The following is a 16159-nucleotide window of genomic DNA, read 5'->3' on the forward strand; positions in this document are numbered from 1 at the left end:
CAGGAAGACCCATCCCTTGTAAAGATCAGTGGTTCTCTTAGTTCATAATAAGAGAATTGGAAGGGACCCCTGAGGTCTTCTAGTCCAACCTCTTGCTGTAACATTTCAGACAAACAGCTGTCCAGTTTCTTCTTAAAAACCTCCAGGGATGGAGCCCCCACAGTGCTCTAGGGAAGAAGCTTATGCCCGAAGCTGCTTGGCAGAACCGCCTCAAACCTCAAAATGCAAAACCAAAACGGTATTAAAGGAGGTTTTTAGTGTTGCAAGAAGATTCCGGTGTATTCCAGGAGCTCAGGAGATGAAAGGAGAAGGTGGCCAATGTCCCACGCAGGAATGGCCCAGCGAAGGCTTTTCCCCAGGAACTCTCACGCCAATTACATTAACCTTTCACTCTGCGCAACCTTCCTAATGGAGAGCCCTTTGTTCCTTGGGAACAGTGCAAAGGAGGGAAGGGGCAGAAGCAGAGGTGAAATCTAATTTTCTCTGTGGCCGTGGTCAACTTTTTTTCTCTTTTTAAAGCATTTTTACTACCTATTCGCTGGAACCGGTAGTTAAAAAAAAGCTTTAAAAAGTGAAAAATAAAAGTTTCCGAGGATTGCACGGCCCAGCTGAGCATCATGGAACCTTTATTCCCCACTTTTTAAAGCTTTTTTTTTTTTGCTACCTATTCTAGCGAACTGGTCAGAGCCAGTAGCATTTCACCCCTGGAAGGAAGGGATCCTTCCTTTTAGGATCCCCTCTGATTCAGTCACCAGGGCCCAAGATTTATATATTCATTTACCTTTTTTTTAGCCTGTCTGGATCTGGCTGCCTCTAAGAGGATGGGCTGCATAGGGGCCAGCTATGGAAAGGGCTAAGAGAACGACCGGGGAGTCTTCCCGCAGTGGCTAAGAGACAAGCCTGCATTGAAGAAAAGGGAGCACGGAGGACTTCCGGTTCCGGCTGCGATTCGCGACGGGCAAGCTTTGCTCGCCCTGCGCACTCCTGGTGGGCTCCCCATTGATCGGGGGGGGGCACAGGACGCCTTGGAGGGGCTCCTGCCGAGGGGGCGGCGTAGCGGGGGACCCCCTGTATCGGCGATGGCCGGGGGGGCTCCCCGCATCACCCTAGGCATCGGGAGGCAAGAGGGGAGGCGCTGCGGCGTCTTCGCGTAGAGGCAGCTGGACAAACTGAAGATTTGAAGGACGCAGTTGCAACGCGGTGAGATGGAGATTCCCCCCGTTCCCTTTCATGAGTGAAGGAAAATAAAAAGACTGTCAGCCTTTTGAAAAAACTTTCAACCTGTTCCTGGGAAGTGTGATTGGAGGGAGGGGGATTTTCCCCCCCTTGGACAAGCGGCTTTAAACTGTTCTGCTCTCTGCCCCCAGAGGAGGAGGAGAGAGGGGAGCCTGGAATGAAATCACGCTCATAGCAAATGCAGATTTTTTTTACTGTAATTGTGAAAATGAGGTGATGATCTGTTTCCTTCTGACAACTTTGAAAACTTTTGGTTTGTTGCTCTCTGATCCCGGAGCTGGCAGGGCAAGATGGCACACTTCCGTCGTCTTCATGTACTTTGAAATTTGACTCCACCCACAGAAACTGCTGGCATTTGTCTTTGTCTCCGTGACACTCAGAGAAATCTCTTGTTACATTTTACCCTGGACTTGGAACAAAGGATTTTATTGCTTTATTGCCTGGAACTAGAATTGAGAAAAGGTCCTTATCTGTCTGGACTTCCTGCCTCGTGATCTCTCTTGGCTATCCACCTTCCCAATTGTTTCCTCTCTGTATTGACATTGCCATCTCTGAGCTTTGCTTACTACAATGCCACCTAAAAGACCACCACTGGGGAAACCGGGTTTTGCTGGCTCCGCCCCGGCATCTTCAACGTCCAGCCCCAGCAGACAACAGACACTAACTTCTTTGTTCCAGCCTAAGCCCCCTGAGGTGGACTTTCAACAGATGTTTCAACAACTCTTAAAGGGGCAGGAGGACTTAAAAAATCAATTGAAAGAAATGAATTAGCAGCTCAGAGAGAACCAAGACCAAGCGATCCAAAATTCACGGAGACTGGGACTTTTGGAGGAGGGGACGGCTGAGATGAGGAGGGAGGTGAAGGGGGTGCAGAAAGGAAACCAAGAACTTGAGAACCACCAGATAAAAGTGGAATTTGAAAGGATGTCCTTTTTTCTTAGATTTCGAAATGTAATTGAGGCTGATGATGAAGATCTAAGGGATATTATGACAAATTTATTGGCTGAATATATTAAAAAAGACAGACAACAGATGGGGTGGGACATGGACGTGGTCTATAGAGTAAACTCAGCATATGCCAGAACACACAATGTTCCAAGGGAGGTACACATTAAATTTCTCAGAAAGACCACAAGAGATGAGATTCTGAGTGCACAAAGGGGGCAAGCACTAAAATACAAGGATAGAGAAATAGCCATTCTGAAACAAATCCCAAAGAAAGTTAGAGATAAAAGAAAAAACTATTTGCTTTTAGCGAAGAAATTATACCAGAAAGGGGTGTGGTTTAGATGGCTTATGCCAGAAGGTATGCTAATATTCTGGGAGGACACGAGAGTTGGAATCAACACAACTATGGAGGCTGAGGCCTTCATGGAAAAAAATAAAGTCCTCCTAGATAAACCTGATGATACTATACGGGACATACAGGACACGGGAGGTGCCGGAGCTCTGCTGGAGGGGGGAGAAGAGGCAACATTGAGAAAACTCAGATCACAAAAATGAACTAGAAAATCTGTTTGATATAAAATGATTGAAATTGTTTGAAGATAAAAGTTTATGCTGACAAAATACTATTAAGTAACAACAATCTAATGTATTAATAAATGGAAGTTATGAGAATGGGGGGGAGGGCCATTTCCTGCATAATGTAACTGTCAAAATTTGTAATTATACCCATTACCCTTTTCCTTGATAATTTTTTAAAAACTAATAAAATTTTGTTTAAAAAAAAAGAAAAGAAAAGGGAGCACGGAGAGACCCTGAGATCCCACTCGCCATCTTCGCCCAAAGCTGTTGGACATTCACGGGGAAACTGAGTTTCAGGGCTCATCAGGGAGAGCTAATCCCCCACCCCACCCCGTGTCTCAGGCTCCCTCCTCCTCCATCCTGCGTTAAAGGTTTTGTTTTGTTTGTATTGGCATTTTATTGGGTGAATATTTATACTGGATGATTTTAATGGTGTTTTTTTTAATGCTGTAAATCACCAGAGTCGCTCAAAAGGAATAAATTTAATTAATAAATAAGTAACAAACAAACAAAAATTTGATCCATATACCTTCCAAATCTTGTACTGTGTAACAGCTCCAAAATCTCTTTTTAGGATAAACTGAATTTCCCTTTTATTGTTACTACTTAAAACAATTCAATGCCAAGAAACTCATTTTTAAAAATCTTTGCAGACTAAAGAAACGAGGGCGATTCCCTCCTCTCTCTGGGCGTCTTAGAAATATACTTGGCACCAGGCTTTGCAATTTGGTTGATTTGATCCAGATCTGCTCCTGAGTTTTGCATTGTGGCTAAGCCAGGGAGGCTTTCTTTTTTGTCAGAAAGTGGATGATATGTGTTATTTATGCAATGTTGAGCTCTAATTAAGTTTCCTCTGATTTCAAAGTAATGGGATATATGTGTGTATGTCTATAATGTTGGGTAATATGTATAAGCAAATTGCATGCACATTTGCACCTATACCTTTATTCATCCATCTTGGATGTATCAGAAAATGTTGGCTCCTGTTGAAGATGCAACTCAAGAATTAGGAATGGGTGGAAACTCATCAAGGAGAGAGCCAGCCAAGAACTTCCTGACAGTTAGAACAATTAATCGGTGGAAGCTTGAACACTGGAGGTTTTTGATTGACAGCCATTTATCTGAATGATAGAGGGTCTTCTGCTTGAGAGGCGGGTAGACTAGAAGATCCCCAAGGTCTCTTCCAGCTGTGTTATTCTATTGTTCTGAAGGGTTCACCCCAGACGTTGCGAGCGCTCCAACACTGGAGGTTTTTAAGAAGGGACCAGGCAACCAGGGGGCGGAAGTGGTCCAGGGCCGCCATGCCAGCTGTCAGCTCCAGCACGCGCCTGCGCACCGGCCAGCTGATCTCCGGCCTTCCGGAGGGCCGGGGGAAGCCGCTTTCGCCCTGCCGAGGCTTCAGGAAAGCCTCCGTGCGTTTGTGTGTCTGTGTTCGCGGGCACCCATGACGCCCCATTGCATTGCGTGCGATCGCACAGGAGCACATAATTTTGGCCCATGTTTACAAAAAGGTCCGGAATCACCTGTAGTGAGACTTGGAAGAATAGATCCCGCAGGGTGTTTAAAAATTTATAAAACACTATTTGAAGTCTTTGACATTAGTTGTAAGAAATCCTCCTCTGGGAAAGTTTTGTTGATTGAAAAATAAACGGATGCTAAAAGGACTACAAAGAACTAGAGAGAAGAAAAGGAGAACCATCCATGAATACAACAACAGAGAAGCAATTGCAGAAATTAAGGCCTTTTAGGAAGAACTGATTCAGAAATTACTTGACAAGATTGTGTAATACATTAGCAGAGGATACAGAAGAACAACAAACTTTATTGGCTCAAATTCGGAGTTTGAAAAATGCTGGATTATGATAATGGATATCATTGTTTATGGATCTGAAAATGGATTTTAAAAATGCCGGACTATAAGAGTGGAAGGAAGACAATGCCAAAATGGATTTACATTAAGGGGATGTCTTAATAATTAAAGGGGACGTAGACAGTAAATAAAAGCGAAAAAGATGACTAGGAAAGCTTCTTCACTTTGGATTTGCACAAGGAAAGTTTTTTTGAGAAAAGACGAAGGGGAATTTCAAGCTCTTCCCGGAAGGAGATAGGAAAAAAAAGAATAGAAAATCAACTTGCAGGACCCTTCTTGACGGGACAAAAGAGCCAAAATTTTGAAAAATGAAAAGAAGGTTATAAAGTGACTTTGATAAGGGTTAAAATATACGTGCTAAGGATTCTGATAGGTGTTAAATGGGACTTCTTTTTGACCAGGATTATACGAGGTTTTAAAGAGAGGTTAATGCGCAGGAAAAGATTCCTTCTGCTTTATTTATTGGAGAAAGTGATAAGTCTGGATTGTTAAATTGAATTTTATATATATGGTCATATTTCTGATAGCTCTTCAGACGACAAAAAGAGTCACCTTAATGGGGCTGATGGCCGACATAAGAAATCCAATGAATCATTAAACTATTGCTGATGAAGGCTGAATGTTATATGGCCGCGATGGCGAACCTATGGCACGCGTGCCACAAGTGGCACGCGTAGCCATTTGTCAGGGCACTCGAGGCGTTGCCCTGTCAGCTGGCCAGCACGCATGCGCGCGCTGGCCAGCTGAGTTCACCTTTTTAAAAGCTATCTTTCGCCTTCCCCAGGCTCCAGAGGCTTTATAGGAGCCTGGGGAGGGCGAAAAGAGCCTCCCCCGCCCCCCCGGAGGCTTCAGGGACCGTCCCTGAAGCCTTCGGAACGCTTAAAACCACCCTCCGAGCAAACCGGAAGTGACTTCCGGGTTGCTCGGAGGGTCGTTTTAAGCACTCCGAAGGCATCAGGGAAGCCTCGGACGGTCCCTGAAGCCTTCGGAGCGCTTAAAACCACCCTCCGAGCAACCCGGAAGTCACTTCCGGTTTGCTCGGAGGGTCGTTTTAAGTGTTCCGAAGGCTTCAGGGACGGTCCCTGAAGCCTCCGGGGGGGTGGGGGAGGCTCTTTTCGCCCTCCCCAGGCTCCTATAAAGCCTCTGGAGCCTGGGGAGGGCAAAAAAAATGTACAAATGGGGGGGGGGTCGCGCGTTGTGCGCGCATGCGCACTGGGGGTCGCGCGTTGCATTATGGGTGCGGCACGCCCGCCCTCGACCCCCCTGCGCTCCCCCCATTTGTGGCACGCGAGCCAAAAAAGGTTCGCCATCACTGTTATATGGGTTTTGTCATTTGACTGTCAATAGGGGAGGAGAGGGGAAGAAGTGATTTTTGAAAAACGAAAATACTAGTGGAAGTGTTCAGTTAGCCAAATTGTCTCTCCAGGGAGTCCTCGGCTTAAAACAGTTTGCTTAGTGACCGAAGTTACAAGGGCACTGAAAAAGGTGACTTATGACCATTTTTCACCCTTACGACCGTTGCAGCATCCCGATTAGTCACACAGTCGAAATTAACTTGACAACAGGTTCATATTTATGACGATCGTGGTGTCCCGGGGTCATGTGACCTCCTTTTGCGACCTTCTGACCAGCATAGTCCATGGAGGAGGCCGGCTTCAATTAAGAACCACATCAGTCATTCAACAATTGAAATTATTCACTTAACAAGCAAGGCAAGAAAGGGTGTAAAATGGGGCAAAACTCACTTAGCAAATGTCTCACTTAGCAACACAAATTTTGGGGCTCAACTGTGGTCATAAGCCAAGGCCTACCTGCAATTGTCTGGAGGGAGTCTTCTTTTAATTCTACCTTTGTTTAATTCATATGTATGTTTGTATGTATGTATGTGAGTATGTAGTCGCAAACTCTACACTCCTTTGCACTGATGCCGTTACCTAGTTGGGCCATGAAATGTCTGCAAGAAAACCACTAAGCTCAGAGAGCACCAAGGAACCCCCCCCCCCCACAGTTCTCGCCTCCTCTTCCTCTCTGCAACCTCCCCTTCCTTCTAGCCCTGACAAGGTTACCAAGTTGGGTCACAAAACGTCTGCAAGGGACCGATCAAGCTCAGAGAGCACCAAGGAAGCCCCAGTTCAACCCTGAATTACAAATATCCTCTTCTGTAAATACCTTTTTTGCTCCGAAAGGGACAAAATGAATTGCATCTAAGGGTAGGAAGGAACTAGCGGATGGTCTGGCCAAACCTTTTCCCATTATTTCTGAGAAGCCCCACAGATCTGGTGAGATGCCAGGCGATGGGAGGAGAACAAACGTTGCCCGTGTCTTCGAGATGGAGAAGAGCAATGAAGAAGATTGACACGCTGGGCCTGGGAGACTCTGAATCCTGACCAGATCAAACGATAAACACCTCGACAGACAAATGATCTCGCTACAGAAGTCAGCGTGGATTTGCTCAAAATAATATTTTTTTAAACAAAATCCTATTATGAGGTCTTATAATGTTAGAGGAGTAAAAGCAGTTAGACAGGGCAGATAATAGAGAAGAGGGGTGGGGAGCAGCGCTTGAGCAGAGCACTGATGGATGTTACAATAACTAAAAGGGCGAAAATGTAGATTTGGGATCTCCAACCATGGCAACTTTTAAGACCAGTGGACGTCAACTCCCAGAATTGATGGGCTGGGGAATTCTGGGAGTTGAAGTCCACCGGTCTTAAAAGTTGCCAAACTTGTACAGTCCTGTTGCAGATGGAGATGCCCAAAATCTGACCCTATAGAAGAATAGTGGTTATGCGTTCAGGAACAGCCAAGATGAAGAGATGAAGACCTCCACTCTGGAATGACCATCAGAGATAAGAAAATTATCAGACATCGTATTTGGCCCAGCAACTTATCAGGTCAATGAAAGGACAGCTGGGCCGACTGAGGATGGAAGCTCTGATGGAACACGGCTGGCCAAAGAGAAGAAAGGCGACCAGGGTCTGCTTTGGAGATGGGCTATTCTTGTGCACCAACGCAGGCCCCCACATTCAATGCTTAAGCAACCGTAGTTCATAAAACTTTTGTTGATTGAGATTTCTGTGTCGTGTGTTCCCTTGAGTCTTTCATAACTGGCCCAGAGTTGGTTATAAGATAGGCAGCCATATCTATCTATCATCTATCTATCTATCTATCTATCTATCTATCTATCTATCTATCTATCTATCTATCTATCTATCTATCTATCTATCTATCTATCATCTATCTATCATCTATCTATCTATCATCTATCTATCTATCATCTATCTATCTATCTATCATCTATCTATCATCTATCTATCATCTATCCATCTATCATCTATCTATCTATCTTCAGGCTGGTGCCTTCGGCTTCGTGCTAGTGCAAGCAAAACGTGATCGGAGCTGCTGTCTTTCTATAAATATTGATGGGGGTGTGTGGGGTGCTGGCTTTGTTGCTGTAAGCAGGTTGGTTGGCTGTGTTGTTACATCTTGATTAGTTGATGGAGTTGGTGTTTGCAAATTAGTCGGCTGTTTCCTAAGATCCTGTGTGCCTGAGGTACTGGCTGTGTGCATATTGTTCTTTTGTGTTGTAACGACCTGGGTAATGGGCTGTGTGATGACATCCTGAGCTCTATTGTAGTGATGTCCTGAGTCCTGTGCTGCAACCTCCTGGGGGGTTGGCTGAGTTGTAAACTCCTGAGTTCTGTGATGTGATGTCCTGAGCAGATGGCTGTGGTGTAACATCCTGGGTTCTGGTTTGGCTCCGAGTTTGCAGTCTGGCCATGTGTTCATGGCGTATGTCAGTTTGCTTTGTGTGGGGGTCGGAGGGGGGTGCAGCTGTTGGTGATGCCGCTGTGGTTTGGCTTCTGGATGGTGGTTGCATTTGGTCTCTGGGATGGGTTTGGGTTTGAGTCTGGTGAGGGTGATTGGTGGTTGCGTCATGTGTGGTTCTGAGTCCGGTGTCGGTTTTCGTGGCTGGGACTCGTTTGTTGACTAGGGCTAGTTTCCAGATGTCTGGTAGGCGGGAGGTATCATCACGTTTATTCATGTCGTGGGGGTGTTTCTCTATTTCGATGGCTTCCATAATTATTCTCTTGTTGAAGTGTTCTGTTTTGGAGAGTAATTTGGTTCCTTCAAAATTAATTTCATGTCCTGTAGCTTTGAAGTGCTGGAAAAGGGAGGAAGATTTTTCTTTTTTTCTTACTGTGTTTTTGTGTTCTGCGATGCATGCATTTATTCTCCTGTTCGTTTGTCCTATGTATGTTGCAGGGCAGATTTTGCATGGTATTTCGTAGACTCCTTGGTTTTCTAGCTGGATTTTGTCTTTGGAGTTTCTTAAGATGTTGGCTGTTTTTTGGTCAGTGTTGAAGGCTGTCTTGTGTTTGTGAAGAATTTTGCTGATTTTATCTGTGGTGCCTTTGATGTAAGGGAGGACGGCGATGCCGTTGTCCTGTTCTGTGTCTTGGTTTATGGGGGGGAGTCTCCCTTTGGATTAGGTTGGTAATTGTTTTTCTTTGAAATCCGTTGGAGATTAATACGTTTGTGAGAGTGTGTAATTCAGTTTTCAGATGGCCTTTGTCGGCTAGGCATTTGGTTCTGGAGATGAGGGTCTTGCCTACAGAGTTGATCTGTGCAGGGTGGTGATGGGATTGTGCATTTAAGTAGCAATTGGTGTGTGTTTTTTTTCCGTTAGATGGTGCGTCCTAGGGAGGCATTGGGGTTTTTTGTAGATTAGGACATCCAGAAAGGGAACTTGGTTGTTTTCTTCTATTTCCATGGTGAATTGTATTTTGGGGTGTAGGCTGTTGAGATGTGTGAGGAAGTTGTCCAGTTTTTCTTTCCCGTGTGGCCAAATCACCAAAGTGTCATCAACATATCTAAGGCAGAGTTTGGGTTTGTGTTCAGATTTATCTAAGGCGTTAGTTTCAAAATGTTCCATGTATAAGTTTATATACACATACACATACACATACTGTACATACGTACACATTTTAATAAATAAAACTAGAAGCTAAAGTTAGGTCTGTAACTCTAGATTGAGTGGGCAGAAATTGTTTTTTTGTTATTGTTTTTTTTGCATTTCTGGGACTTGATTCTTCTGCATGGTCCAGGCAGAACTCAAAGCAGCTGCTGGAAGAGTCTGCAATGGGTTAATTTACTCCCCACTTCGCGGATGAAGTTTCCCCAAGGCAGAGCTGGGATTCCGTCCACCTCCACAAGGAGATCAAGAAAGCAAAAAACAGGAAGAATGCAGCAACAAAGATGATGAGGCTAAACCATCTGATGAGCTACTAAGGGTATGTCTAGCCCAGAAGTCTTCAAACTTGGCAACTTTAACCCTTGTGGACTTCAACTCCAAGAATTCTCCAGACAGCATAGCTTCTTTGATAGAATTCCTGGAGATGAAGTCCACAAGTCTTAAAGTTGCCAGGTTTGGGGACTCCAGGGCTAGCCTAATGAAGAGAAGGACCAGGGGGTGACATGATAGAGCCCTCAGTTATCACTTCCAGGGCCAGTCCTTGAGGGACTGCCACAGAGAAGAAGGGGTCAACTTATTCTCCAGAGGCCAAGACAAGGAGCAATGGGTGGAAGCTCCCTCATTAGAGGGAGATCCAAACTAGAACCAAGGAGGAATTTCTTGATAATGAGTAAAATTAGCCAGTGGAACAGCCTGCCTCCTGGAGTTGTGCGTGCTCCCGCTCCAGAAGTTTTCAAGAAAATGTTGGGCAATCCTTTATCCAGGATGGTATAAGGTCTGCTGCCTTGGGCAAGGGGCTGTGCTAGAAGACCTCCTAGGTCTCTTCCAGCCCTAGGATTCCTGGCTGACCAAGAGGACTATAAGGTAAAGGTTCCCCTGTCCAGTTGTGTCCGACTCAAGTGTGTGGGTACACATCTGTTTCTTGATCGAGGGAGCCAGCATTGTCCAAAGACATTTTCTGAAGTTGTATGGCCAACGTGGCTATATGCCACTAGCACACCGAACACTGTTACCTTCTCAATGAAGGGGTACTTATTAATCTACTTGCATTTGCATGCTTTCAAACTACTAAGTGGGCAAAACTGAGTCAAGGGACGGGAGCTCACCCCATCATGCAGAAACCGGGGTCTCGAACCTGGGCTGCCAGCTTTCCAGCTGACAAGCTCACTGTCTTTAGCTGTAAATACAGTGCATGTTAAATATTTCATTGATTAAGCTTGTTTTACTGCTGAATATCTTTTGGGCTGCCTGGAAGCCACACTTGGTAAGAGAGAGAGAGTGGGTGGGTGGGAAGGACACCCCTGTTTGGCTTTTTCACAGTGGGCCATGTAGGGGTGGCTGCTTCCCTCTGACATGCATGATTTCTGATTCTCCTACATTTTATTTTTTCACTGTCCTTAATTGTTCCTGTTTCTATGTTGCCCGGAGAGAGAGCCAGTAGCGGAATAGGTATTAAGCGTTTTTATTACGTGAAGGAAGCTAATAAAGGAGCAGCAGGGAAGGAAGAACGAGAGTTAAGGGGAAGCGGTGGGAGGCCACCAAAGACCCCAAAGAAAGAAGGAGCAATGAGGCTGGCAGACTGGAGACCAGTAACGATGATGAAACCACTGAAGCCAGCCCAGTTAAAGCTGGGAAAACCCAAGATTAGCACGTCTGCCTCAGTGCCCAAGGCAGGGGGCTGGCTCTGGTGATCGCGGGGCAGAGGTCCAGGGGACCCCAAGGGCAACTCCGCCCCAGATGGGGCAACCGAGGCAAGAAGCCCCCTTACTGTTCACACGGTTCTGAAATCTTAGAGATGGTTGCTTGCTATGCTGGCCGCATTGAGGGAAGGAAGGGAGACATTGTCCAGAAGGTCTCTCCAACCTTGGCAACTTTAAGACTTGTGGACTTCAACTCCCAGAATTCCCCATGCTGGGTTGAGTTGAAGTCCACGAGCCTTAAACGCTGCCAAGGTTGGAGAGACCGGCAATAGAGCGAGGAGATGTTTCCAGGCAAGGGCATCTGTTGAAGGCCACCAAGAAGATCCTAAGCCCGGTTGGAAGAGCTTCAGGGCAGGTCTGTGGAACAAGAGGCAGAGTGGCCCCTCCCGGGAATTCTGGCAGGTCAAATCCATCATGCAGGACTTCCCTTCCCAAGGAAGAGCGGTGGGGGCTGGTGGGGCCCCGTTTCTGAACAAGGAGGATTCTAACTCCAGGTGCTCTTGCCCAGATCGGTCCCAATTCTGTGCTCCCTCCCGGCCTGCCTCCTCTTGAATTATGCATAGTATCTGCCGTGATTCAGCTCTTCCAAAAAGTCAGAGCTTTGTTGCATGGCTGAACTAAATGGCACATTCAGGTCAATAGCGCTTCCTTTTCCCCCTCCTCGTTTGGAAAGAGCAGGGTGGGGGTCCCTGCAGGCTGCTGCTCTCCCTCTCGGCTTCGGGAACCCAGAGCCCAGGCAGCCACCAGGAAGGACCTGAATCCTGGAATGTCACCATATGCAGAAACATCTCCACCCATTGTCTTGGGGGAACAAAGCACCTTCTAGTGGGGGGGGGGGCTCCTTCTACTCCCTCCTCAATCCAGATGAGAGACCTTAGAATTGAGGCCCTCCCCCCTGTGGAGCTCTGCCCCCACCCATCCTTGATTTGGCAGGGAGCTCAAACGGTCCTCCCTCTTTTCCTGCCTCTGTCCACAGTCACTGGGGTCCCCAAGGCTACCACTGGCTGTTTGCAGGTAGTGTCAGAATAAAGGGAGGGGGCATGGGAGGGGGGGAGGAAATGCTATTGTAACCCTGGTTCGTCTCAGGACAACCTCAGTTGGTCTCCCACCCTGGCCTGGGACAGAGGAAGGCAAGGGGGAGGCTTGAGGGGATGGCATAAGAAACGTTGCCTGGACTAAGTGGGGGTCCTGACTGCCGAGGGGGCAAGAAGGGGGAAACCCTCATAAGGGCCACTTAGGGTGAGCGCTAGCACAGGGACCCCCCTTGAATAGGTCTTCCCAACATGCTCTTCCCATTAAGACCCCCACCCCTTCACCTGAACCTGCCTTCCCCCCCTTGGGCTCCCTGGTTCTGTGTCTCCCTGCATTCGAGGCTGCTCAGGTGACCTTCTGGGCTGCCGCCCCCTCAGGTCCTCCTGGAAGAGGCCCCCTCCTCTTATGCATCCCTCAGGACCAGCCCCCCTCCGTCCCCGCTCCTGACCCACCGGCATCTGCACAGCCCTTCCTTCCACCGGTCTGGGGGGGGTGCGGGGGGGGGGCAGAATGCCAGCAACTCTACTGAAGCTGCTCCTGCCCAGCTTCTCCCAGTCAGCCCAAGGCTGTGTGGCTGCTGGGGGTGTCCATAAAGCCCCTTCCCTACTCAGGGAGGGTCCTTCTCGCAACACCCGTGCCTCCATTCGTGCCCAAGGCTGCGGTCATCAGCTGAGCCTCCGGCCGTCCCCTCCGTCCATTTTGTGGGGACAATGGTGGTTGCAGCATTACCCGACCTGGGAATCAGCAGGGGAGGGCAGGTAGGCTGAAGAGAGGAGAAGGTGGCAAAGTCTGCCCACCACCCGTCCTCTGAGGGAGGAGAAGGAGCCAGGTCCCACATGCCCCAAGCAGGGAGACCTCCTCTGGGTTGGCCCTCCCCACCAGGTGCCTCCCCTCGAGGGGGGCGGGAGGAGAGGGCAGGAAGGGAAGAGCTCCACCCAGGTCAGCTGGGGAAGGGGAGGCTGGCGGAAGGAAGGCTGATGCAGATAAAGGGAGGGGTGGAGGAGGAGGAAAATGGGGAGGGGGAGGAGGAGACCCACCCTCTCTCCCTCTGCTGCTTTGCTGAATCTTGGACCCTCACAGTGGAGGGCAAACCTCACCCACCCGCATTTTCGTCCGCCCACCCCAGCAGCAGGTGTGACCCCCCCCACCTTGCCCCCAGCCCATCCCTCCCCCCACGAGGCAGCACCCCCTCCTCCTCTCTCCTCTGGGTGCCAACCAGGGGAAGCATAGAGCTACGGCGGGGGGGGGGGAATTGGGTCAGTGGGAGCCCCACGGGGGTCTCCAGAAAGGAAGCCCCTCTCCCTTCTGCAGCAGGCCTGCCGGGGGGCACCCAAAGCCACCAGGCTGGTCCACCGGGAGGAACAGCTCCTGAGGGGAGCCCCCTGCCCATTGGATGGGGTGGCGCCCCCAGCCCCTCCCTCCCCCCCCCGCGGGCGCTTACCTTTGGCCCCGCGCAGGACGAAGCCGAAGCCCTCATGCTCCCGTTTCTGCAGAACGGCCGCCTTCTCCTCGATGATGTAGTCGCTGGGCAGGAGAGAGCGGAGGGAGAGGAGGAGGCTGGGGGGCGGCAGGGCGCCGGGGGCTCCTCCGCCCAGCCCCGACCTCATGGCAGCCGCCGCCCCGCCCCCCCGCCGCCCCCCCGCTCACCTGCCGCTGGACGCCGCGCGCCGGCTGAGCCCCAGGACGCCGCGGCCGCCCAGCAAGGGAGCCGCCGCGGCCGGCACGGGGGGCGGGGGGCGCGCGGTCCATCCTGACGCCGCCAAGGGAGGGAGGGGAGCGGCTCCCTTGTTGGGAGGGGGCTTTCTCTCGGGCTCCGGTCCTCCCCGTTGCTAAGAAACCGCCTGTCATTCGCAGAGGGGCGGGGCGGGGGAGAGGGCGGGGCTTGTGGTCCTCAATGGAAGAACCGGGCGGGGGGAGGAGGGGAGGGGGCTCGGGGGGGGGAAGGGGGCTCCTCCCTAGCACATCCTCGCTTTGGATTGCGGAGGGGGAGGGGAGGAAGCGACCCCACCTGCTTCAAGTCCCGCCCCTCCCCACTGCAGCAGGGGCTTCCCGGAGGTCTTGGAGCCCCTTGAGAGTTGCGGCCTTCAGCCCCTCCCTTGCCCCCCCCCAAATCCCGGAGACCCAGAAAAGTCCAGAGTCAGCCCTAGTGGGAGGGATGGGGGGGGGGGGAGAAGAAGAGGGGGAGAGAGACTCCTTTTCACCCAGAGGCTTCACGCAAGAGCGCTGGGTTCACACTCACTGCAGCAGGCTCACCCAATACCCCTGCTCCTCCCCCTCTCTCACACCCCCTCACACCCTACACTCTGGCTCAAGCCCCCAGCCACACAACCTAGGGCACTGCCCCCTTCAGCCAAGCGGACCCTCCTCCCCCCCTTCACCTGCTGATTTGAGGGGGGGCTGTGGGAGGGGGTGGTGGTGTCAGGCACTGCAGATCCTTGGGTGGAAAAGGCCCCCTTCAGTCAAGGAAAAGGCCAGCTGGCCCAGTGGTTATTCCTACCCCTATGGCATTCACACCAGCCCTCTGAGAAAGAGACAGAGCAGCGACCCTGGAAGCCTTTGCTGGCTTGGCTTTGCATGTGGATGGAGGGCCACCAGGAGATCTAGCTACCTCCCCCACCCCGGGGTATGAGCCTGGCCTGGAATTGAGGCTCCTGCCCTCAGTGAGCCCCTTCAGACAGGGGCTGCAGAAGGGTGCCCACCTGCCTTTAGGCCACAGCTCCACAGAGGGCCAAGCACCCACCCCTCCCCTAGAAAAATGAAATAGCCTGGGAAATATTATACTTCCCTGGATCAGAAATGGAGGGAAATGTTTTTAGGCAGGAAACAGACTCACTCTAAATAGACCCCACCGTTGTCTGTCTATTCTACATAACGAGGATCTCCCCCCTTCAGCTCCAGGGCGATGGGATTAAGGCATGATAATATTAGCCCTTTACCCATCTCACCACAGGGCACCGGGGAAGAAGCCATGCTCAACCAAGGTTGGACTCAAAGCACAGCCCTGCATGGCCCCCTGATTGACAACCAATCAGAATACAAGCTCAAGATCAAAGGCCAAAGAGGGCATAAAACCAGAGACTTTGAGCATCTCTCTCTCTCTCTCATTTCTTCTTCACCCAACATCTGGAAGCATGGGGTCATTTTTCCCCAGGACCTCAAGCCACGTGGTCCTGTCCACCATTCAACCATCTTTCCAAGCAGCCTCCATGTTTCCAGAGTCTTTCCCCCCTCTTGGAGCTGAACCCAGAAGGCCATTTATTCCAACACACGGATGGAGCCCCTCTCCCTGGAGGGATGGGGGTCTCGCTTAGCTAAGGAGACCTTTCCCTAGGCAAGCAGTGGGACTCCATCCTGCCCTCCCCATGTATCTCGCCCCCCCTCAGCCACCGGAGACAACTCCGTCTCCCACTCAGCAGGAAGAGCCAAAAGTTTCCAGCCAGAGGGATTTCCTCAACTGAGACGGGCGGCATATAAATTTAATAAATAAATAAAATGTAACCAAGAAGTCCGGCTTTGCAAAGAGCCGAAGGGGCAGCCCAGGACTTCTTGGCCAAGAGAAGGAAATAGCTGCTCAGAGTTCTTCTCTGCAATTGACGCTTCAATAAATGGGCCACACCTAGACCACCCCATCGGATCAATCTCTGGGTTACCCAAAGGAGCCTCTGCTAAAGGATCTTGGGGGATCCCTGGCTGTAGAGGGGAGAGGAAGGGAGCCGAAGGAAGAGCCTACCTAACCCTCCTTCCTCCAACTCTTTTCCTCCCAACAACGACCCTGTGAGGTTGCCTGGGCTGAAAGAGAGAGGGGGACTGGACCAAAAT

The 16159-nt window shown here is 50.0% G+C and overlaps 2 protein-coding genes across 7 annotated transcripts in view; one reads left to right on the forward strand and one right to left on the reverse strand.

Moving 5' to 3' along the window:
- Positions 1–16159, forward strand: part of LOC309394511 (nucleoside diphosphate kinase 6-like) — a 435625-nt gene that overhangs the window by 116419 nt on the left and 303047 nt on the right. The gene's annotated exons all lie outside the window — the stretch shown is intronic.
- Positions 1–16159, reverse strand: part of SHANK3 (SH3 and multiple ankyrin repeat domains 3) — a 241380-nt gene that overhangs the window by 48115 nt on the left and 177106 nt on the right. For all 6 annotated transcript variants that reach the window (XM_081957745.1, XM_081957744.1, XM_081957742.1 and 3 more), the window contains exon 15: positions 13782–13864. In XM_081957745.1, coding sequence (XP_081813871.1) covers positions 13782–13864 — 83 coding nt within the window. The remainder of the gene's footprint in view (positions 1–13781; positions 13865–16159) is intronic.

This window comes from Natrix helvetica, assembly GCF_964273705.1.
Source record: "Natrix helvetica genome assembly, chromosome: 6".
NCBI lineage: Eukaryota > Metazoa > Chordata > Lepidosauria > Squamata > Natricidae > Natrix > Natrix helvetica.